This window comes from Xenia sp. Carnegie-2017, unplaced genomic scaffold, assembly GCF_021976095.1.
Source record: "Xenia sp. Carnegie-2017 unplaced genomic scaffold, XeniaSp_v1 HiC_scaffold_25, whole genome shotgun sequence".
NCBI classification, from domain to species: domain Eukaryota; kingdom Metazoa; phylum Cnidaria; class Anthozoa; order Malacalcyonacea; family Xeniidae; genus Xenia; species Xenia sp. Carnegie-2017.
The window spans coordinates 4251383-4276478 of NW_025813488.1; the positions used below are offsets into that span (position 1 = coordinate 4251383).

Consider the following 25096-nt stretch of genomic DNA (forward strand, 5'->3'; position numbering starts at 1 on the left):
ATAAAGCTATTTTGTTTCTAATCGAGAAAAATCTATTTCTATTATATATATCATGTACATTATTGCATAAATCCATGCAGTGCAACATGTATTTCATGTTTACTTTATAATCTTCGTGTACCAAATGTTTTTTTTCCAAGCTTATGCAGATAACCCACGACGAATATAGAATTTCAATAATCTTAATTAACAGCTTGTTACCATTGAATTGAGACAATATTCAAGTTTGACTGCATGCTGGTATGGTGTTTGTGATATATTACACCGACCAATCGCATTATTAGACAAAAAAAATCGGGTATATGACAATTAAAAATTTTGCAAAACATTTGTGAGAATGCTCGTTGATTGAGTTAGATATTTAAAGTATCGATTAATGAAATATTTTTACCCTCCAACACAACGTTGCAATGAAAACGAGACAATAATGATCCAATATGTTTGAGCCATATTCAAACGTCTACTTCAACTGGTAACTTTTTAGAAGTTTATGGTAATTTTACAAGAGTGCTCGATCAAGCTAAACTTTCGCGATTAAAACATGAATTCTTAGGTATGATCTAACTTCAAAACGAGTTCAATCAGCCTAAATAATGAACAACAGATCATAAGACAAACAAGCAATAACAATAGCAGGTTCTATTTAAAAAATTATGATGAATACAAGATAGCCCGTTAAAAACAAATAGATTTGACATCGACAATATTTCTCCCCATGAGCACAAGTATCACGCAGGTCTAAAGCTACATTTCAAATAAAGGAGAAAAAAAAACAAAACTTGGGCTCTTGTTGAGATATTGTATAATTCTATAACCATTTTTGAATATATTATTCGATAAAGTGAACGAATTCTATGCATGCCGAACTGCAATGGAAATATAGCAGCATGTTGCACATGTGGCAAAATGAGTTCTTTAATTAATAATCACGACGATGCAGTTAAAACAAACAAAATGTTATGTTAACTTGTTAATTTCACAACGGTACAAAGTAATCCTTCGAACATCAAAGTATCAGTCAAAATGAAAGAGTTATAAAGATATTTGTCTTTGTAAAAAAATACTTTCAAGTAATCTCGCAGCAATATAATAAAATTGTTGCAGGTGAACTGTTTATAGTGTCAGATCAGACAGTAATGGTCAATTATTGTCATACTGTCACACATAAGACAAATTTTAAAGGTAATTCACTCATATTATTGTAGTAACAACTCAGTTTTCAGTTGGACAGTGCTCGTTTCATAAACATTTTGATAATTTTATTGAATTTATATTTTATGCAGTGTTGTACTGGGTTCTGTACTTGTTTCTTTATTTTGGTCATTTAATTTGTGGTTAGCGTGTTTGAAATCTTTCCGTTGTTAAGCTGACACGAATTTCCTTTGAAAGCGTGAACGCTAAGCCATGGAGAATGTGTACGAGCCACAATGACCAACAAAAAGATGACACATATATACTTCAGAATGCAATTGACCCCCTTCATTTCTTAAAATGTCAATTGAAATACACTAAATGTCATGGCGATGGCACGTATGGCATATATCTACACCAGAAAGAATGCGTAGATATATATTGCATTTGGTTTTTTTTTTATTGAGGAAATGTGAGTACCCTGGAAGTCAAAGACACGAGAATTTTAATTATTTTAATGAAATATATTGTTACAAGACTCCCACAGTACCACAACCATAACGCTTATAATGGAATAAGGAACTGATTAATTTGGTATTAAATGATAAATCAATAATTTTTGGCATAATCCACTGTTTTCAAAACGTTCTCACGAGTTTGAAGAAAGTTAGAATGGTTAAGCTTTTCATGTTCGACTTACTCAGAAAAAAAACAGGATATTCAATTAAAACTTCCTCGATAATTCATTGGACAATGATCACAATATATATACTAGGAACTGGTGTGGACAAAATACTTTAGATGCTGACATTTACATATAAGATATATTTAGTTGCTATCCATAAAATTAAACGGACGCAGAAAATTAAAAAAAACCTAGAAATAGTCGAAACACGTTTAAAGTCTATCGAGTTTCAAAGTTTACAAAATTTTAAATGTTTGAACGTTATCATAGCTATAAGGTCATGGATGACTTAAAGTAGGTATTTAACATTTCAAGATTTGTAAATTAATATCAGAAGATTGCAAGCTTTCTTTTATAGGCAAAATAAGTACATGAAAGGAGCATTAGAAATATTTTGAACAAATATATATTATTTATTCATATAATACTGGCTTAATATATCAAAATTTTCAAGGTTACAGTTTGTTAGTAGAGTTTGGAAAGAGTACAGTAGTCAACGGGTTGCAACATAAACTACCAATTTTTAAGATCACGAGTCAAAAGCTAAGAAACAACATTCCTTTAAAGTGCATTATATTATTTAGTTGATGAAATAGAGTTCAGTTGGTGAGCAAATTTAGAAGTCATTAAAGCATAAGTTTTTCTAAATTATATTTGGTCAATTTCAACAAGAGCACAAAGATATTTTATCTTTCATTCTAATACTGTTCAATGTACATGAACAATGTAAAAATAATTCTCAATGGAGCAAAAGTTTCTCCAGAAAGATCTTTTTTGAATACGGTTCTAGCCTATAGAAAAATACTTGTACGAAAAACGATCACTAAAGTAGGAAAAATGACAAATATATTGGCTTTGCATTGCGTGGGATGATTGATATTACTTAGCAAACAAGTATCAATATTGCAGAGTATTGCTTAACTTTAAGTGACATATGTTGTTCCGATGAGTCCCATCAATTATCCCACGGTTTCCTCAATAAAATAAAGTATTTTCTACCAAACATATGTTAAAATACTTCACGTATATAAAATTTACGAGGGCTACTAAAAACTTGTTAAAATAAAGTGACTTTTTGTTGCCTTTCATTGGCAACAAATGGCTTGCTTTTACATGCCTCAGTGATAAAGTCAAACAGAGAGAGTCTTTTAATAATTGTTGTACTTGACTAAGAGGCGGTCGTAAAGTGCTTTAATTGATCAAAGTTAATTGTCGAGAATGGCGTCGTGTCTGCTGTCAGGGTAAATTGAGCATATCAATGTTAGAGAAGAGTTCAGAGTTTCGTGTGTCGAGGATGGCCTTGTACGAATGTCTTTCACGTAATGTGTTAACGGTATATTGCCGATAGCAATAATGTATTATCATTGAATCTTACACACTGAGCCTACAAATATAGCTAGAAGTTAAACTAAAGATGTAGAAAGGCATAAATATTTAAGATGCCAAGTAAGCACTAGGGTATACCTATAGCAAAAAAGTCATATTATTGTAGTCACACAAATGACGAGCATTATAGCACAAGTTCGCAGCACGATACGACATGAAATCTGATCGAATACGTCACGCACCAAACGACACCAATACTGGATTATAGTTTATTTATAACCATCTATGAAAAGATCGTGCCTTATATTTGCTCAACTTTGTAATAACATTCTTATTATTGTCAAACTGTGAAGATTAACATGGAAATCTCTTTTCAATACATTGCTGGCAAGCTAATGCCAACACTAAATCCTCTTTTAAAGGAAAATTTCTCGTATAACTATGCAAATCTTAATCAACAATACATGCATGAATTTCCTATATGTTCCTATGATTCCAAATTTCTTTTTCCAGTGAATATACAAATATTTTTATACAAAATCATATTTTTCATGTTACTTGTAATAATAGTTCGTGAGATTATTGATATGATATGAGTGTAATGAATGAAGCATTGTAAATGTAGAAAGTTTATCTGAAATTCGATACAGACGACAATCCTCCACAAACACTCAATATTCTATCTAATTCACAACTATCCACGAGCCACGACAAGATAAGTCGTGTCAGTTATCACTCATACGGTTGATATCACAGCTTGACATAATATAATAATCTAACAAGAAGTTTTCTCTGCCTGCTGGCGTTGTGATGAAGGCTCCAATAACGTTTGATTTTTAGCAGGGCAAATCTACATTATTGGTGTATTGTTAAACCTTCAAAGTTTTCGACGCAAAATCTCGCAAAATACCGTGAAGCGAAATGCGCGTCTCAAACGTGGTGGTATTGATATGTTTCATGGTTGTATCAGAATGTATTGCGTATTATTATCCACCAGTATTCTGGCATTATCAAAATTGTGTGTAAGTTAGTTGGATACATTCTAATTTTTATATAGTTCATAGTATACTTAATTTAGTTCTTTTGGAATTATCGGACTGACATAAAATATATAAATTTATTACAGGATGTGATTTAGCAATTATTGTATGTTACACAAAACATAAATGTGCGTCCAAATATGTTATATAGCTTTTTTCCAGGCTCTGTTTTTGTCAAAATTATATATGCATGTCATGAGATGTAAGAATTAGTACGATATTGTTGGCGTTTTGTCTCATCATTATTCAGCTATTGTAAAGTTTTAGCAAAGATGGATCTGACACAGATATTTACCCCTGTAAACTTGAATGAAATTTGAAACCTACTACACAATATACATTGAAATCAAATGAAATTCAACTTAAAGAGAAGATGGTTTCCAGGTTGAGATTTCAAATGTTATTGTCGTTTCGCACAAGCTGTGTCATACAATGCCATAAAACATTTGATTTTTCTATTATACAGCATTGCTTTATGTTAAGTATCATTATTTTAAAGAAACGTAAGCGCCGTATGGAAACGTGTTATGTAGTTAAGGACATAAACTTGCTTATATTTTGGTATAGAAATAAGATGATTTACAACAATAGCGTAGGTATTTGTTGATATAGGGATCATAAGTCACATATATTTCTTCTACATGTGGAATATTTTTGCCGAAGGCAATTACATGATTTAAATATTCAACGAACCGATATTGGCAATTGGTGAAATAAAAGTGATGCTTCCAAAATTGAAGCAACAGCAGAGTTCAATCTTTCATTATATTGTCTACGATATATCAGCGACATGCAACAATCAAGACAAATATTACGCTTGCATTCCATGCAGATTATCGTATGTATAGACGGATATTTAACATGGAATGTATCACTATATGAATATATAGAAGAATAGAAGATTTTGTAGTGTCTTAACACTTGATTATCTACACGTCTGCATACACAGTGTATTTATAGCTGCCAGTGCAACTTTTCGTAACGCAGTTTCTACAAGTAACGCAGTAACTATGAGTGTCAGTTTTTATCAATGCGTTCACGTTGCTTTATTCCTATACCTAATAAAGGTACGCTAAAGTTAAGCTGGCTGGAGTATTCTCGGCACCTATCGTATTTGGATAAGGATTTCCAATAAACTAATTTGTACATACGTAGGTTTATATCTGAGCCAAGCAGTCGGGGTCATGATATATGCATGAGCAATTTATTTCAAATGACGTGAAAGTTAATACAAATAAATATGATTGGCTGACTGGGTATGAAATACCATTTTTCTGCAAATTTGCAATTACAACTGACGAATAATAAAATAATAAAAGAGTAGCTAATATTTATCTGTAAGCAGCGGTTCATTTTTTGTACTATAGACATAAGGACTACGAGTTATTATGTTTTTCATCCAAAAATCAAGATGTGGCAATATAGCTAGTTTTTCGTTGTTTTTGTGTTGCAATTTTTTTAAACTGTGTAGCAAAAATGGCCTCAATTTTTTTCTGGAAAGATATTCAGCAACGCAATTATAGCTACCTAATGCTGCTGCAAAGCCGAGTTGACTTTCATTAACTTTCATGTTCCAAAATTTCGTGATGCGTGATATTTACTCAGCTGCGTAAATATTGAATGACAATAAAGGAATGCACGGTTCTTATTGCACTTTTGCTCTCACACTTTTTTGCACTTTTTTAGCATTTGTCTTACTGGCAACAACTAAGATCGATAGACAAATTACAAAATAAAAGTAAAAATCTACACAATTTGGACATCATTCAACAAATTCATCATGAAAATTCCCATACTGCCTTTGATTTTCTTGTAATCGTTCAGCTTTTAAAAAATGTTCACACTCATAATTTTGCCACGTGCCTAAACAATTTACTGTTGCGCTGATTAAGAAAATTAGCATGGCTGACCATGAAATAACAAAATGCTTAGTTAAATCATCTACTATTTTATTTTAGTGTTAATATGAGTCGCAGCAATGATATTTTTGGAAACGTTAATATCCCTAATTAGCTTTTCTACACCTTCATGCAGGTTCAATCGTTGTCAATGTCAATGAAATTATGAAATATAAAACTAAAGCATGCCTCCTTTTCTTTTTCTATAAGATTCCGCAAGCTTCGAGAATCGTTCGGAAATGAAACGAAGGAATACTTCATGAAAGTTCTACCACATCAACAAGTCAGAATTGTTTGCCCTAGTAGTGCAGCCATAAACGATTGGGTTGGTCAAAGAATATCAAAAAGATTCCAAAACTTTTACTTAGTTGACAAAAACGGTTACGATAACTGCAAGGTCAATGATGATGTAAATCCTAGTGAAAACAAGTTACTTCTTCTATGTGATGATTTTAAACGAGTTCGTTATCGAACATTTAAGTTCCATCCAGGAAGTAATTTAAATGAACCCCGCTTCATTCCTGGGCGACATTATTATTTTATAGGTAAGACAACAGCAAATGAGATTAGATAGAGCACCTGTACCATATATGAAGGTAACACGGAAGTTATAAAGTAAATAAATGGGAAAATATAAGAAGATCATTGTGTACTAGGCATCTTATATCAGCGCTCTGATTTGATGATTAAGTTTGAAAGTTCCTGTGAATGACTTCTTCTTTCCTCTAACATATACACTTGTTATGCAAAAAGGGAAAACGAGTTGCAACTCTGTTTTAAGCGAGAAAAGTTTTTAGAATCTTGCCTACTTGGAAGAAAATTTCAGGAAATTTCCATGCAACTTAAGAAAAAGTACATCTGTTAAATCCACCAGCTAACCACTCTATATTCTCGATAAAGGAACGGGAAATGGGGACCGACAATCATTGAAGTCAAAGTCTGGGGGTCATTGCAAGGAATATCACATGAGGTTGCATATTTATGTTTGCAATCCAAAGAAAGGTTGGTGGCTTTTTTCTTACATACTTCACTTAATCAGTTTCCTTGCACGATCAACCTTAATTTACAAAACATTGCCGAGGAAGATTCTACTTCTTTCCAAAACTAAGTAAGCATTTCATGAAACACGTAAAAAGCTCGATAAAAGTTGTTCGTAACATTTATAAAGAGTATGCACAATCTTGCGTTATTACAAATAAATATGCTCATGCAAAATTGCATTTAATCGGCAGAAACATGTATATGGGAACAACCTTACTGTGAACCAACGTATGAAGTCCATCGTGCGATGATCAGGTACAGTCGCAAATTGCCCCCACCAACTGAAGGGATAGCCACAGTACCAAAAACTAAAACTGCACCCATCTCTATTACCAAAAAATCGAATGTTGAACATTTTGAGGGATCAATGAGTTCAACCGAACATTCTCACACACCAACAAAAGAAAATCCTTTAGCTGAGACACTTGTCAATAATAACAAGGACTGCAAATATAGTGATGAAGATGGAGGTAAGCGGTTCATTATTTCACAATTTAGCATGAACCCGAGAGTCGATACACTTGATATTTCTTATTTCTTTTAAGTAGTTCCTGATAAAATGCCAGTTTCGTAGTAGCAAAAGGAATTTGTGTGACTCATTTCCATTGAATTATTAAATGGCTTATATATTTACAGGCTGAAAGGAGGCCAATTATGTTGACCAAGATTCACTTCTACATCTTGAAAAAAGAATTTTTTCCTTTCATTGTAGATTCGGTTCACATGGTTCTAAATTTTGTTTTGGGTGGCGTGATATTGTTCATGGCTGTTGTAATTTTCATTCTCTCCTTTGGACTAGCGTAAGTTCTTTTCCATTTTATCTACATAAAACATTTGTGCAAATTATTCAGCTAGCAAAGATAAATCAAAGATGTGCGATTTCTTCGGTTGAAATCAATTTCCACAAATATTGCCAAGATCTCATATCTGCATCAAAGTTTAATTAGAACACCAAAGTCATAAGGAGCAAAGACCTCACTTCCAATTATGGGACTTGTGTGAAAAAAATTGTCAAGCATACAAATGGACGTATTTCTCTTTTACAGACGAAAATCTGACTCAGCTAGACCATCATCTGGTGCGTTCTCAGTAATCTCGGCACAAGAACCGAACGCAAATCTTTATCAGGAAAGTGCACGTTTCGTGAAACCTGTTTATTCACCAGTATCAAAATCACCTCCACAAACACCAATCAGTATCAACCCACCACTCTACCTCGCTCCTATGGCCGAAATCCGACCACGCTCGGCGTCTAATAGAAACGGATATAACAACGCCGTGTATGGTCAAAGACAAGACAGTGTTGAAGTGCCAGCAGAACAAGTTGATCCAACATCATTGCTCCATGAGCAGCTAGCAAATACTGCAGAACCCGTTTAAAACTGGTTGAAAGTCGGTAAAAAGCAAGTGAAAGTCCAGATGGGTAGGTGTATTGGTGAATGAAATTTTCAGGAGTATTAGAAGTATAGCATAGTTGATGTTTCATGGAACAAAATAAAAGTTGCAGCAACTAGCATATGAATAAGAAGAAATGAACAATTAACAGTATTGCAGAAAGCATTGTACACGATTAAATAGATGTTTCAAAAGAATTAATGTGACATTTTTCCCAAACTTCCCCTTTGCGTGCTGTTAAGACTAAACTCACATTTAGCCTGACACGTAAAGTTTTGATCAGACGAGAAAAAACTCGTTTGTAAATATGTAGACATAAACAATTCGTATTAGCTAGCTAAATGTACTATATAGTGAGCATTAGGTAGAAAATGTAATTGAAAATGTAATCATATTTGAAATAATCATGCAAGTTTAACAAATCGTGTGGGTTTACACAGAGCTCCTGAATTCTACAATAGAAAGTATGAATTGACGAAAGACTTGTTAATTCATGGTACATTTGCATGTACACGAACAAAAAGTGTAAAGTCACCTGACCATTAGCATCTACTTTACACCGATTCGGATTTTATGCAAGTACATGCAAGTACCACTGATCTGATAATAGACTGGGTATAGCTTCTATAGGTAGCAAAAGTGAAGCCTAATTATATATGCAAAATTCACTTCCGGGTACCACAAGAGATACAAATTACTATAGAAATGTATGGCGGATAACGTTTACAAACATGGATTTTCCAATATTTAAGGCCCTTTCGTGATCTTTTACTTATTTCAAACATCTGTCATGGATAAAACAAGTTGTGTTAATCAATTTGACATCAAAATGATACCGATATCTGTAAAATATCGGCGTTCGTGTTCAATTGAAAATTGCGCGTGCAAGAATCGAATTTGCCCCATCGTTGCGAAGGCAAGATAATTCACAGCTCATTTTCCAAGTTCAGAGGCAGTTATGATCTAGAATGAGTTTCGATGCTTAAAAAATTCGTTTAGTACCTTTCTTTTATCATTCTTTAATATCTAGACATTGTTGTATGTTACTTTTGCCGTGACTTCATTAGCAGTGTACTGTTGTTGTAGGAACAAGACAAATTTACTAAGCTTTCTTCCTCTCTTTATTCTTATTTTCAATTCTGTTTTTATTTTATAAAAATAATAAAATCACCACACCTTGCTGTAGCATTTGTAAATGGCCATGAATAAGTATGGTTGTTATTGACGAAAGTATCCAACATTTTTATCAATTGCAGTCGATACCGTAGCATCAGGAATTGTGGTAATGTGGTAAACTGCCATCTGAAGTTAAAAGCACCTTTCTGTTTTATTGCATACTTGAATAACAATAGCTGTTGGTTTGAATCAAAGTACTCATGTCTTTTAAAGACAGGAAAGCAGATTCACTTTAATTTTTTTTAAACCAACAGCTTCTTAATAAGTAGGGCAGGTGGTTTTCTTTGGCAGCATCTGCCTATAAAATTAGCCATGTATGGTATTGCAATCACTTTAAATTCAGAAACAATGGAAAAGCTGTGTGCACTACAATAATCTTGATAATCATCACAGTATATATTTTGTCTACAGAAGTAATTTGTTTCAAACCAACAGCTATTGTTATATCAACATGAAACAAGGCAGGAGGGTGTTTTCAGCTTCTGATGGTAGTTTATTTGACGGGAATACAATTTCACGGGAATACAATTTGCGAAGATCATATCTTCATTTAATTTCAAACACCGCACTGCATAAAACATTCTTTCATAATACAATTTCTGTTGCTGAATCTTAGTATACAATGCAATTGATGCACATGTTATGTCAACAACTATACTCACTCCATTGATGAAGGCCATGTCCAAATGTATCAGCAAAGCGTGGTGTTTAAATTATCTCTGTAAAATAAAAACAGAAATGAAAATAAGAATAAAGTGAGGAAGAAAGCTTAGTAAATTTGTCTTGTTCCTACAACAGTACCCTGCTAATGAAGTCACGGCAAAAGTAACATACAAAAAGGGCTAGATAATAAAAAATGATAAAAGAAAGGTACAAAACGAATTTTTTAAGCATCGAAACTCATTCTAGATCATAACTGCCTCTGAACTTAGAAAATGAGCTGTGAATTATCTTGCCTTCGCAACGATGGGGCAAATTCGATTCTTGCACGCGCAATTTTCAATTGAACACGAACGCCGATATTTTACAGATATCGGTATCATTTTGATGTCAAATTGATTAACATAGCTTGTTTTATCCATGACAGATGTTTGAGATAAGTAAAAGATCACGAAAGGCCTTAAATATTCGAAAATCCTTGTATATAAAAGTTATCAGCCATACATTTCTATAGCAATTTGTATCTCTTGTGGTACCCGGAAGTGCATTTTGCATATATAATTAGGCTTCACTTATGCTACCTATAGAAGCTATATCCAGTCTATTGAAAGCTTAGTTATAAAAATTTACCATCGTTTCTCTTTATCACAACAGCACAAAGGTGCTATACATGGCTTGTTCTCATAATTCAGAAAATCATGGCTACGATAGTTCGAGATTTGAACGAGCTGTTGACGATAATTTTAATTGTTCAATTTGTTTGAATGTTGTCAAAGATGCACGGATGTGTCAAAATAATGAACACATATTTTGCCGCTATTGTATAGAAGAACATTTACGAGTTAATGCTCAACGATGTCCCGAGTGTCAAGAAAGACTGACCATAAATACGCTACGTCGAGCTCGTGTTATAAATAACATTGTGTCGAAGTTGAAGATCAACTGTGATTACGCAAATCGTGGTTGTCTTGAATATACAAGTGTTCAAAATCTTAAAACACATGTTGAGAATTGTGGCTTTGCACCTGTGTTGTGTTCCAATGAACATTGTGGTCAGGAGATCAACAAGAAAGACATGATCAGTCATGAAACTGAAGTGTGTAAATACAGAAAGATATTTTTCGGAATCTTGGAAAAAAGTACTACAATTTACGATGAAAAAATGAAAGAAGTCATGCTACTTGTGAAACGAAGCGAAGATGAAATCATAAAAAAGATGGAAGACCAATTTCTGAAAACGAGTAAAAAGACGGAAGCTTTGAAATTTTATCAGGAGGCACAAACGAGAGAAACGCAACAAAACATGAAAGAATTACGTAAAGAAATGAACGAAACTAGGCTAGAAGTTGATAAAGTTAAAGAGAATATTTCCATAGTTGCCAGAAATGTGGAAGTGTTAAAGGACTTGATGACGCACATGTTGGAGAAGATGAATGTGACAAGTGAACTTGAGCAGAAACTTCCATTGGCAATTGATAAAGTTATAGATAGACCACGAGAATATATTTTTGTTGCAGGAGATTCTTCATCAATTTGCTTCAGTTCAGAGTTATTTTCATGGGAGAAAAAATGGGTTGAACTAAGCCACTCATTTCTTACACAACATGGTGGTTTACTAAGCTATAGGTTACGAAAATTTCATACGGGTGGTTCATCATTTTTCCATGATGAAAAATTATTCCTTGTTGGAGGTGGATGTGCATCAATACTGACATTGGATATTACTCAGTTACCTCTGAAATGGGAAAAATATCCAGTAGACCTTCCTTACTTTTGCAGTAATCATAAAACAGTTGCTTATGAAGACAGAGTCTTGCAAATTGGAGGACATTTTCCGACAGGAGTTTCTGATTTAATCAATGAACTGCTGCTTACCAAAGAAACTTGTGTTGTGAAAGAGTTGTGCCACATGCCTCAACCAAGACAATATCATGGCGCTGAAGTTATTCGTGATAAGGTTCTCATTTTTGGAGGAGAAGATATACATGAAAGACCCTTAGCCACAGTGTTAGAATATGATCCAAAGACAAACACATGCAAGGTAATGCCATCTTTGCCTCATGCTTTGACAAGAATGGCAACAGCTCGTTGGGCTGATAACGTTTTCCTCGTTGGAGGTCGTGATCTTTCCAAAAGATATTTGAATGATGTTTTAATGTATGAGGGTACAACTGGCAAAATTACGGTGCTGCCACCTATGCTTGAGAGTAGATCAAGGTGCTGTGCAATTGTGACTGGAGGTATGCTTGTTGTCATGGGTGGTAAGAACAATACGTGTGGCAGCTTAAATTCGGTAGAGTCTTTTAAGATAGAAAGCAATTCCATTTGGGAATATCTTCCCGTGATGAACACATCAAGATCAGGATTTATTGCACAAGTTTTGCCTCCAGAGATGAATTACATTGTGACATTTTAATGGAACGACCAGATTTTTGGAACATGTAACTACTACATGTAACTAGTTTTTTTAGAACATGTAACTACATATAACTACTAGTTTTTACATTTTAAAGGAATGACTAGTTTTTTTAGAACATGTAACTACTACATGTAACTAGTTTTTTTAGAACATGTAACTACATGTAACTACTAGTTTTTACATTTTAAAGGAATGACTAGTTTTTTTAGAACATGTAACTACTACATGTAACTAGTTTTTTAGAACATGTAACTACATGTAACTACTAGTTTTTAGAGCATGTTTCGGCATGCTTATGCCATCTTCAGTACATAGAATGAAGGTGATTATGCTATTTACATGATATATATATATGTGTATGTGACTATCCCTGATTGTGATATACAGTAAGTTAAAAAAAAACCATCATAACTAGATACATCAGTAGTTATAAAAACAACAGTATTAATGTAACTATGAAAAAAAAAATGAAATAATTCATTTAAGTAACAACTCAATTCTAAAGTGCAATGAACTGTCTGCATTATCGGGTTGTATGAAATATACACCTATAGCGTTACACTGGCGTAGCCCCAAGAATTTGTTGCAGTCATACGTGTGATAAAAATGGAAACGCAGTGAGCACAGAAGCAAAATGGATGAATCGAAGATGTAACAGCAATACTTGTACGAGTTTTTATTTGAAAAATTTTTTACTAGCTTTCAAAATTTCCATAACAAAGATTTCCATCTTAGTGGTTCGGAGCAACTGTATAGCTATATAGTGCTTGGTATGCATTAAATAATACAGCAATATGGAATTAATGATTTTACAGCTTGAAAATATATCAATTTGACAACTGACAAGGACAATACGGCGCGGTCGTAAGCCCTGAAGGGCAAAGGACGATAACCTTGCTACCTCCAATTGAAAGAAGCATAACACATAAGTTATGTCACTGATTTACTCATTTCCATACAATAGCTGTGCATTAGTCTGTCACCATCTCCGATTACTAACTGTGATTATAACAGATGGCAATTGGCCAAAAGTAGGCGGTTCTTCGCAGCACGCTACCAATATATTATTATAAGATGGTCATGAATGACCCTTTAGGCGATCTTCCGTTTACGATAGATCAGCGAGCAAAACAATACACTGGTCAGTTATTGCGCAGATCTGCTTCAGTGCAACAATGAATTTTTGGCAATTTGAACTCATACTATACTTCGGATTATTTTATGCTGTTAGAGGAATACCACAGTACTTCTATCCACCAGTTTTCTGGCATATGAACAGTTGTCCGTAAGTAGTATTTGTAATGTTTGATTGTTATCGATACCAGAGCCTATGTCAGATGCTGATATCAAACATATATTTTTATTAGTTTGAAATGACTGGTGCAATGGTAAAACACCGAATACAAGAGTCAGCTTTATCTATAACTCCACTACATTAACATTTGAGTAGGATTGCATGCACAGTAGTGCACTTCAATGATTTCCATCTATTAATCAATACCATTCACATAATCAAAGAATGATATACGATATATGAACTGTAGGTTAACCTTTAGCACGGCTGTTGGCATTTTCTTTAATTTTCCCCGGCAATAGCAACGCCAACATTGTTTACTTAAGATAAGTGCAGTCAGGATTCGATTGCCAACGCAATCCCCCTTACTTTCCATTAAAATGCATATTATTTCTTTGCGCCGTCGATACGAAGCTTAAACTTGTTGTGTCTATTCCTGAAATCGATGTTGAGCTATGCCATAAGCATTTTGATGGATATGTGCTAGCTCAATGTGTTCGTACATGATACATATTTATGCTAACAAAGTTTTTAAGCAACGTTATGCTTCATCTATTGTCTTTAACTATAACAATCAGGAAGAAACAACTGACCAAGTCATCTACTCAATATCACAATCAATTTTAATCATTGTGAACTACTGAAGTAACGTATTTACTAGCATTTATTCACTGGTATCGGGTTTAAACGAACGATTTTGATAAAGTTTGCATCCATGCTGTTAATATATGACGCAGTTTGAAACAAACCTTAAATGGATAATGAAGAGCAGATAGATAATTTAAACCAGGCTAAACAAGAATTTATCCTAGTTCATAGGGGTGAATAATATCGACCGTATCGTCATGACTATATCGAGAATATCATAAAGCTATTTAATTTCCGTACTTAGCGATTTCTCTGTAGCGTTTGTTCTGGAGAACAAAGATACGAATGTATTATGCATTAGTTCTAAGAACCCATGCAAGCATAGCTTTCGTTATACATTATAAAGGGAAGGATTGAAAGAGAGAAATATCGGTTGAACATGCAGTATAGATAGTAATTGTTCGTATGAGTGTTTTTATATTTTTATATTGCTGCAGTAATTTTTAAGCACATACGTGTCTTTGTATATTATCATAAAATCAAGCAATTGTTCTTGTAACATAAAAAGAAATCTTAATGGAAAATAAATATGCTTCATGTCGTGGGATGCGTATAACTTACGGTAAACTGCGAGAATGACATAGAAGTAATAATAACGAGAAAAAACAATAATATGCAGTGGTTTTTTGCTAGAATGAGTAAAGCTATTACCATTTACGTACGTTAATACCTTTTCAGCGGTGGTGCATTAAATTTAAAGTGACTATATTCGGTAAGAAAATATACATAATTAAGGATGATACAATGGTTAATAACGCAAGAATCATTCGCACATACAATAAATTTAATCATGACGACGAATACATGATTCAAATCGTTCGCAATTCTATACTTTGTTAGAACATTTTTTCTCCATGACAATGTTTATGGTTAGATCAATTTTCCAACTTACAAAGCTACAGTTAATATAAAATCGTATACTTTTACCAGGATTTTCTAATCATTTGCGTTTGTTCCTCAGAACTCTTAATTTCAACTTCTGTCGCAATTATTACTAAATAAAACATTTGACTGTTGCAATGCATGGTCATTTGTTGGTCTTGTAGGAAACATTTTGGTGTTTTGGCTTAACACTGTTTGCATGAATGACGCATGCATCTTTTCATCAATGTCATCTGGATTGAAGAATTAGTCAAAATTAGATTTTGTCGGAGTCACAGTGAGCATGCAGGCAGACGAAACTGGGACGCAAGCCTTGCATGACCTTGTGAACTAAATTAAAATTTACACATTCTGGCACGCCGTCAATATACGCAGGTAGTCCATGCATGTTTTGTTTTTAACTTTGGAAGGAAGATCTTTGCAATCTTAGGGATCTTATTAATGCCGGATATATTGAGCAAAATGATCTTTTTAACACCGTACTTATTGAGCACATCGAGTTTTTTTTAATAATACGATCTCTACACAATTGTGCAAAAAGGACATATAAAGAAAATCTAGAGATTTTTATCTTTAAACTGTGTCCGTCCTCTTACCATATATAGCTATTTGAAAAAAATTTTGCCCAAACACACTGTTAAATTGTGTATTTTCTACAGTACAACGACTTAAATTCAGAAAATATCACCTTTAAGAAATGCAATAAATAATATTCTGTGGAGCAACAAAACATTGGCTGTTGCATGATTTTGCAACATTATACGTTAACGTGTACATCAATTATTCAAAATTAAAAAACAGCTAGTATTGCATAGCTAGTATTGCGTTTTAGTGAATATTTATAAATAATTTGCCTTTGATCAGACCCGTGTCACATTAGTGGATGTCATTTATGTATGAGACGGCCTACTGAGTCAGCCAACCACACGCGAATGTTGGCGAAATAATTGCCATTGATCAATAAACCCCTGAATGAGAATGTCCATTCACTGTCCAAAAACACCGTAGTCCATACGTTGGCTAACGTCAAACGAGTACACAGGTGACCAATGCCACCGTCATTAAAGGAAACTTGCGTTATTTCCAGATTCAACCAATCTTTGCATATGTTTTCTTATAAAACCTTTCTTAGAACAAGGCTACATTCAGTTTCCCAGTTTAAACTGTGGCATCATATGTGGCATCAATGAGTAAGATGAATGGGATTACACACAAATATTTATTTATTGTTCTGAGACAGATTAGCACAAAAGTTGAAAAGTAGCTAAAATGTTTATTGCTAAACATCATCCTGGCGTTTGTAGTATGAAGGATTGTGTTGTAATAAAGATCAGATGTTTTGTGAAAGAAGAACGAATGCATGTTTAATGTAAAATAACTTACGTACATCTTTAGCGATAAACATGATTACGGCGGAAATCGAAGTTGGTATTGTAAACAAAAGATCATTAAAAACTAATGTCGGCTGGGTTCTACGACATGCCTCGCAGTGAGATCATATTTAAGATAAATCTTTTGTCTTCTATCAGAATGATGTTTCAAAAGTGTTTCTGGTTGCTCAAAGATGGAGAACGACTTTGTCAACGGGGTTAGCCTTCAAATCAAGCAATTGTTGCATGCCAAAAAGACATTATTGACTAAGCATTTATTAAACTTGATTATTTTTTCAGAGTAAGATCCAAATGGTTTTCATTACTTGGTTGTTCCCACTGTGTCACATTATCAAAACATCTCAAATGCACATTCAGCTCGTGCTGAACAATAAATTATTTCTGTCATATCAGCGTTTGATGGACTGCTGTTTCGTTGTAACCTTGATGCTATAGAAAATGGCAAAACCAATTTCCTTATAACTTGCTGATAACGTGATCCATACGTAATAGAATATTGGTTAAAGAGCACATGCATGTAGTATCTACCGTAAAATAAGATTGATAGAAGCCATTTTAATTTCTATTTTTCTCTATACTTGTCACCAATCGTTGATTGACGGCAAACGTATGGCATAAATCACATTTATGACTCGCCAAAACTTTATATAACCATTCACATTACTCACAGCTAAAGATATTCCCAGTAGTTAGAAAGTATTTATCATAACTTGCACGTGCAATGCTAAAATTACAGCTTTTTCAAAAGCCCGTTGTAAAGTGTAAACCAGATTCTTGTGAAATCAAAATTTTTGGGTTAAATAGTCAAACAGACATATTTTTTGTCATCAACCATGGCCATCTTTATTATGTTGTTAGTCATGAATATTTGTTGATTGCTAGCGATAACAAATGGTAGCAGACACAATAGGCTTAGTTCAATAATTCCATTCTTTTTACAGTACATAAAATCACACTTTGTTCTTTTTTTCAAAATGACTAAAAGCTATTAATATATTTCCCACGGGCTTTTTTGTTTGAGGATGAGCATATAAGGTTTCAAGAGCAAAAGAATGCTATATATTAAGGAGACAAAGCCATCGCTAGTTTAAACATGTAGAATGTATATTATTAAACATTTTTTATATATTAAACATTTTTATATCGTCCCAATTTTAGAAATGATTTTTGATAATGAATAGAAATGATTTTTAAATTATACTACTCGAAACTGACGACATGAGTTGGCAATGGTCATTCAACAAACAAATTTATAATAGGATACTTCAGAATTATCCCACTATAAACCCATTAACTGAGGATTTTTTTTCTGGAAGATCCAATTAAATCCGCGAAAGCACGGCGACATATTCATTATCCGTTCAATAATGTTAAGAGCATCCTTAAACCTAATCCGAAAACATTAATAAAAAGCATTTATACGTAATCATTATCACGATATATGTTAACACTACATGTTACAAATGAACAACAATATAATTGAGAAACTATTCCAAGACTTTAGAAGACACGAGTGCAATGGAGCTCCTTTATGTTCCGTTCTGTAAAAATTAGCGTAGTTCAATCATATTTGAAAATAAGAATTGTTTGCATTAAATTAATAACAATGCTTTTTTGTCAAAGAAAGACAAAAAACAGAGCTTTCTTTGAAATTGTTTTTATAGTTCCTAAATGTTGCTTTTTTAAGATTTTTTCCTGAGAAATAATTGTTGCAATGCTTTCAGATTTAGCAGATTGGCTGAAACACACCTGACAAATTCGACAAAAGAATTTTACATAAAAGTTTTACCTTATACGGGAATGAACATTGTTTGTCCCAGTGAAGCGTCCGTTAACACGTGGCGATCACGCCCTTTGTATACGGATTCGCTGTATGAAAACCTGTGGCACGTGAACAAAGCGGGATACGACAAATGCGAAGTGAATGACGGCGGTAAACTTCTCTTGGTGTGCAATAATCCCAGTTATGTCAAAAAATTGCAGTTTGGATTTCATCCGCGATACTCAGCTAAAGAGCCAAGATTTATTCCGGGAAAACATTACTACTTTATAAGTAAGTGATTTCATTTTAGCAATAAATCCATTTCTATTCAAGTGGCTAGTGTAAGGTCCGTAAGTCCCATGCCCAACTAACTTTAATCGACTCTGACTAAATGATCAAAAAAACCATCACTTAATGTTTGTATATTGAAGGTACAAGCGTTGGTTATCCTGAGGATCTTCACACCCGGAAGACAAGTGGGCCTGATGGACATTGTTTAACCAATCACATGAAACTTCACATCTATGTTTGCAACCCTAAAGTTGGTAGGTAGCCAGACATGAAGGAGTCAAACATGTAGTGTTTCAAGTGTGAAAAAAACAAAACTTTTTGTGAATATTGCAAAATTAAAACTCATTCCTTGTTGTAATGACTCTATTTGAAGAAGTAGGTACATGTAAGTATATTACAGTATGTTTGTAATTCAGAGACATGCCTCTGGGAGCCACCAATATGCGAACCACCAAAAGAGATTCAATACCGAATGGAAATGATCAATGGTGTACTACAAAGACCAAGACTGCCAAGCCCACCAACAACTGAGAGCACATCACCAATAACTAAGTTGAAAAAAATAACAATTACTACGGGAGCAACATCTGAAGTTTTGCCCCCCTCAAACACTGCAATACAGAGAAGAATGTAAAGATGAAGGTAAAGATAATTTAGACTATTAACTGGATCTCTTTACCATGCTATGAGAGTAACTAGCTCGCTCAGTCAAAATTATCTGAGCATGCACAGTCCACTCAACCATTTGTCAGAGTTTATGGTCATGACATAGTAAAACTGGATTTACAAGTACCGATTCTAGAGTAAATAGGTCTCTTACTTTAAATCCAGCACAAAGCGATTGTGTAGCTGTGATTCTTTCATTTTCATTCGAGAGTATAAAATGTAAGTTTACAAGTTTAGTAGCTTAATTAGTTTTAAATTAAAGTGAACTATGAGTATACTACCACCTATTGATCTCATTTACCAAGACAATTTTTTTTTTGGTTCGTTTTATAGCTTCCGTTCATTTGGTGATGAATTTTGTTCTTGGTGGTGTCATACTGTTTTTGATTCTTATTGTCATATTGTTGGCTTGCGCTCTTTCGTAAGTATCATTGTATACTTGAAAACATAAAGCTCTACTATGCTGTCCACTAGGACTATTGATTACATCCTTGAGAAAAATGGTTGGTTAAGAGAAATTGCATCTGAGATTTATTTGTGGCATGAAAACATAGTAAAGCTAAGAAGTAACCTAAAATCAAACAAAGAAACGAGCACTTCCATTAATAGAAATTTAGAATGTAATTTATAGTTGTATTACTTTTGTTTTACGTTGACTGGTCAAATAAGGATTTCTATCGGCAATCATATTGAAATGGGTTGTTTCTTAACTTACAGAAGAACGACAAAACAGTGCACATTGAAAAGAGCCAAATCAACGGAATCAAAACAAACAAGAATGTGCGAAAGCGTTCCAGTGCAGCTACCACCCAACATGGTACCAATTGGATCGGCTCACGGTGATTACATGGTTTATACAAGACCAGCCACGTCTGATTCACTAAGCCAGGCAAACATAAGGACACCATCTTATCATAACTATGAAGCACCGATGTTTTGTTTCCCGGATGTTTCATCACAGAGGAGTAGAGGAGACTCAATACAAAGAAGCCTGGCAGGCTCGACCCATGCAAGATGTGCAACAGAACAAGGTCTCTCAGACGTGTGATCAAATTGATTTGATGTCATCGTCACTATCAAGCCAAAGTGGATCATTCGCCCTTGCATTTCAAGAAAGTTTTATGGTAAACGATAAGGAAGTGGGATTGAAAAAATATGGGCTAGAAATCAAGATTTCAAGAGGCGATCCTAAAAGGTTTCAGCGAGTTTCGTAAGTTGATGTTTACATTTGATAGAGCAAATAAATAGAGATAGATGAACAGAACTGAGTAAAGTAGCATAAACAGATTTTTTAGAAACATTAGTAAATATCTTCATAGAGCTGTAGGCTTCTTCTCATAAAATGACTGCAATACACACCCATTCATACACTGTAAAATCAATAATTGTACGTTTCCATGAATTATTTCCTTAAAGTTACATTTGAGAATACTGTAAATAGTAATTTGTACAATCCATAGAGATAAGTGTTTTCCCAATTAAATGTTTTTAAAGGTGAAAAAATGCCATTTCGTCAAAGGTATACATATATTTTTAAAAAACTTGGATACGGTTGTTACCCGTATCCACGACCACTATATCCCCAGCATCGCTTATTGCAACACCACAAGGATTTTTGAAGTATCCCACGTTTTCACCATATGATCCCAAGTGCACAACAAACTTTCCCTCACTGTCAAACACTTGAATTCTATGGTTGTGATTATCACAAACCAAAATATTGCCTTCGTCGTCCACAGCAACACCTTCTGGGCCGTCAAACTGAGAATCCCTGGTACCTGAACATTTTTGCTATTAGTAAATTTTACAAGCGTGTAAAGCGTGAATATTACAATAATTTTCGTAGAATATTGCAAGAAGCTTAGAAATTTACTAGTTCAAAATTCAAAATCAGACTGGCTATTAGGCTTAAACAAAACAAACGCAAAGGAGTGTGTTATTTGACAGTTTTCATTATTCAGAATCACCTAAAATATTTTGTATGTCCTTCGTACCTTCCTCGCCAAAGGACGTCTGAAACTCAAAGTCCTTGTTAAAAACTTGAATTCTATCGTTGACACAATCCGACACAAAACAAACACCTTTGTTATTAAAAACTAGGTGATGCGGATAAAGGAATTGTCCTTTTCCACTGCCTTGAGCTCCGAAGATGTGCAGTAACTGGCCATGAAGCGAAAAAAATTGAATGCGATGATTATTCTGCTCCGTAACGCCTATCATCTCTATCGCATTTGAATATGCTACCCCGCATGGACAGGATAGTTGTCCTAAATATACCAGTAAATACTTTGTTAAAATACGCAAAATATGAAATTATTTCACAAATGATTTTGCAACAAACTTTGACTTATAACACCTTTATCACTTCCCTGCGACCCAAACAGCCTCATGAATCTACCATCTTCGTTGAAGATTTGCACACGATGATTGTCTGAGTCGGCAACTATGATATAACCTTTTGAGAGTACGCAACTCCTTTGGGGCTCTTAAACTCCCCTTCATTAACTCCCTCATTTCCAAACTTGAACAGAAAGCCTCCGTGAATATCAAAAACCTATTGGGAGGTTTTCCAAAAAAACAATTAACAACAAAAAACCAATTCATGTTTCACAGTAATTCTCAATAAAAATATTTTGAAAGAACGTCATCAATAACTTGTAACAATAAACGCGTTGTGAAAAGGCATTATACATGGCATAAGGTGACTTCTCATTGCTCTATCACAGAGAAAGCAAAAATTGGCAAAGTTCTACCCAACGTAAAACCAGATTTTCCGCCGTATGAAGCTATGTTTCACACAACATGAGCTTATCTAACATGTAATACCACCATTAGTTAAGTTACTTTTACATCCTTTTCCAAAAGTGATACGCCATGTTTATCACAAATGCATTAGACCTTTGAATTTTTTGATTACCTGAATACGGTGATTACCCTCATCGCTGATGATCACGTATTCACGTTCATTGTCAATGGCAACACCCCAAGGCATCTTGAATTCTCCACCTCCTCCTCCTTGTGCACCAAATGATCGTGTTGTGTTACTTAGACGGTGATAATCAACACGTCCGCTGACCATAATATTGAATGGACTACCTTTAATTGGCTTTTCTCTCAAGTTTACGTGAATGGTGTGTTTACCACGCAGCTTTGGGATGTAAGACACGAAATATGTGCCATCGTTGTTGTCCACAACTGAGCCTGCAATAATGAAAAAGCATTTCTCCTACTCTTTCTTTACATCCAAGAATTTTCCTAAATGTTCTGCCGTTTTCTAGCAATCCAATTTCATTCCAAAGGAGCTGCATGAAAATAATTTCAAAGAGCGAAGTCTACCTTCAAACTTCACACCATCTTCCTGCTCGACATTGACAGAAATGCGGTCACCACCATATTCATATGGTTTTCTGTTGCGATCAACGGTTGTAACTTGGAAGACTGCCTCAACATCTGCCTTAGCTTTATGAAGGCCAATTCCCGTGGCGGAGCAGAAGAAAGGCACCGTAGAAAAAGCTCTAATGTGACCTGCATGCTGAAAACACAAAATGAAAACGTTTTACAGCTCGGGCACTGTAATCTTCATTAATCCATCTAGATAAATAATACGGTAGTCAGCATATTTTACACTTACCTGAATAGCTCTACGAAATTCATCGGTAAAGAACTCATATTCAATGGAGTCATCCTCCAATGGTTCAAATTCCATGTGTGTGTTTTGTAATTCACCAAGTCTTTTCGTAAGCTGCTTTTTCACGAGCATAACTTCGGCCTCATTACCGTGTTCTAAGACGTTCTCAGAGAACTGACAACTACTAGAAATGCTAGATAACAGTGTCTCCAAGTTCTCCTTTTGCAAACCAAGATTTTTGCACTTAATTCTACACTCATTATCTACGAACACAAGAAGTTCTTCTTCTTTCTCCTTCAAAACTTCGACACATTTTGAAAAATTCTTGGTAATTTCCTAATTGGAGTACAAATATACTTAGGTCGAGTTGTTTACTATCATAGTATATAATATAACAAAAGCATATAAGCCCTACAATTTGTCTAGCTCAAAATAATGCAGTAAAATAAAAGTAAAATGTTAATAGTAAAGAGTTTTAGTGTTCACTAAAATGACAAACTTGTAAAGCATACCTTGAATTACGCAACACACTCCGACAACTTACTTGTTGAATTCCTTGCCTTTTAGCATTCACGCGTTCAATAAGCCTCGTGACATTAGAAATGGCTTTCTCAAGGGATCCTATTTGAGAATTCGTGTTTTCGACCAACAACCTTACCTAAAGCAACGTATAACATTAATTGAAGAGGGCATTTGGACTAAAATTGTGAATGGTATTATTTTACTATGTGTTGAGCTGAACATTGATATTCTCAAATACAGTAATTGTATAAAATGCCAAGTCGGAAGTTACCCAACAAAAAATAGAAAATATTATACTGCATGACACTGTACCTGTCTACACGACACAACCCACCTGTTGTCTCTGTTTCATACTAACATCTTTCAAGTAGCCATAATCATGTTCTCTATGCTCCATAATGAGACATTCCCTACAAACAGGATCGTCACATGTTTTGCAATAATATTTCAATATTTCACGATCATGTTGACTGCAATACAACGGTCGATGCATCTTTTCTTGAACACTTGCAGTTTGCATATCCTTCAGGGCAAGGACCTCGTGATCTTTGGTGAGTTTGGTCCGCTTGTGAGCGGCAAGACATTGTTCGCATAAAAACTCGACACAATCCCCACAGCGTGCTACGGCATGGATGCCATCTTGACAATTGGTGCAGTCTATCGGCTTGGATGCAAACGATTGGATAGAGATGAAGTCCAGCATGTTGTTAATGAAGAAATTTGTTGGAAGCTCTTGGACCCCACCAGGTGGAAGGTTGATCTCGTTGCGGCATGTAGGACAAAGAATTAACGCCTCGCCATCTTTCGAAATCTTTTTTAGGCATTTTTGACAGAAGGAGTGAAGGCATGGTAGAATTTTTGGCTTGTCAAATGTTTCCAAACAAACAGGACATTTCAGAAGTTGCTCCGATAATTGGCTGATATTGACTGTCGCCATGGAGAATTGAATTTTTTGATCCTGAACTAACTTCAAATAATTATCTTTTTATTGGACTGAATACTCTCTTCATTCAATAGCTCTGCGTGCAGCATGAGCTTATGCATTCACCTGGCTTGTTTGATAACAAATACACGTCACTATGAAGCTATTAGGTACATTGTCAATAAAGATCAGCATCTTTTCCTCTCAACGATTGCTTCAAAATGATAACTTAGCTATTACGTTGCTATATTTTCTCCAGGTACACGCAGCACGCACTACTGCATTTCTTTACTGTGGAATTGTTACAGCAGCTCTTTCG

General features: G+C 34.4%; 3 protein-coding genes and 1 long non-coding RNA gene across 4 annotated transcripts; 3 read left to right on the plus strand and 1 right to left on the minus strand.

Moving 5' to 3' along the window:
• Positions 1 to 3865: 3865 nt before the first annotated feature.
• LOC124453252 lies at positions 3866 to 8938 on the plus strand. The gene is made up of 6 exons (XM_047004026.1): positions 3866 to 4164; positions 6291 to 6625; positions 6981 to 7082; positions 7313 to 7591; positions 7834 to 7921; positions 8168 to 8938. The coding sequence occupies exons 1-6, from the start codon at positions 4064 to 4066 to the stop codon at positions 8499 to 8501; spliced, it is 1239 nt and encodes a 412-aa protein (XP_046859982.1). The 5' UTR covers positions 3866 to 4063; the 3' UTR covers positions 8502 to 8938.
• A 4910-nt stretch (positions 8939 to 13848) lies between these two features.
• LOC124452835 lies at positions 13849 to 21208 on the plus strand. Its single transcript, XM_047003460.1, has 6 exons — positions 13849 to 14056; positions 18711 to 19039; positions 19180 to 19293; positions 19456 to 19681; positions 20039 to 20126; positions 20423 to 21208. The coding sequence occupies exons 1-4, from the start codon at positions 13947 to 13949 to the stop codon at positions 19671 to 19673; spliced, it is 771 nt and encodes a 256-aa protein (XP_046859416.1). The 5' UTR covers positions 13849 to 13946; the 3' UTR covers positions 19674 to 19681; positions 20039 to 20126; positions 20423 to 21208.
• LOC124452834 (E3 ubiquitin-protein ligase TRIM71-like) lies at positions 21068 to 24792 on the minus strand. Its single transcript, XM_047003459.1, is given in 9 exon segments — positions 21068 to 21483; positions 21700 to 21972; positions 22062 to 22155; positions 22158 to 22259; positions 22623 to 22906; positions 23042 to 23237; positions 23337 to 23669; positions 23878 to 23991; positions 24190 to 24792. Coding segments are annotated over 9 exon segments (2244 nt in total). The 3' UTR covers positions 21068 to 21238.
• Positions 24501 to 24985, plus strand: LOC124452836. The gene is made up of 2 exons (XR_006950894.1): positions 24501 to 24602; positions 24676 to 24985. It is a non-coding gene; the product is annotated as an uncharacterized LOC124452836 (long non-coding RNA).
• Positions 24986 to 25096: the final 111 nt, after the last annotated feature.

Bases quoted from the DNA above. Each gene is read 5' to 3' on its own strand.
- LOC124453252 (XM_047004026.1), top strand. From the start codon at position 4,064: ATGCGCGTCTCAAACGTGGTGGTATTGATATGTTTCATGGTTGTATCA. The intron at 7,083-7,312 runs GTTGGTGGCTTT...TTTAATCGGCAG, and splicing joins TGTTTGCAATCCAAAGAAAG to AAACATGTATATGGGAACAA. The intron at 7,592-7,833 runs GTAAGCGGTTCA...CTTTCATTGTAG, and splicing joins ATATAGTGATGAAGATGGAG to ATTCGGTTCACATGGTTCTA.
- LOC124452835 (XM_047003460.1), top strand. From the start codon at position 13,947: ATGAATTTTTGGCAATTTGAACTCATACTATACTTCGGATTATTTTAT. The intron at 14,057-18,710 runs GTAAGTAGTATT...CAATGCTTTCAG, and splicing joins TGGCATATGAACAGTTGTCC to ATTTAGCAGATTGGCTGAAA. The intron at 19,040-19,179 runs GTAAGTGATTTC...TGTATATTGAAG, and splicing joins AAAACATTACTACTTTATAA to GTACAAGCGTTGGTTATCCT.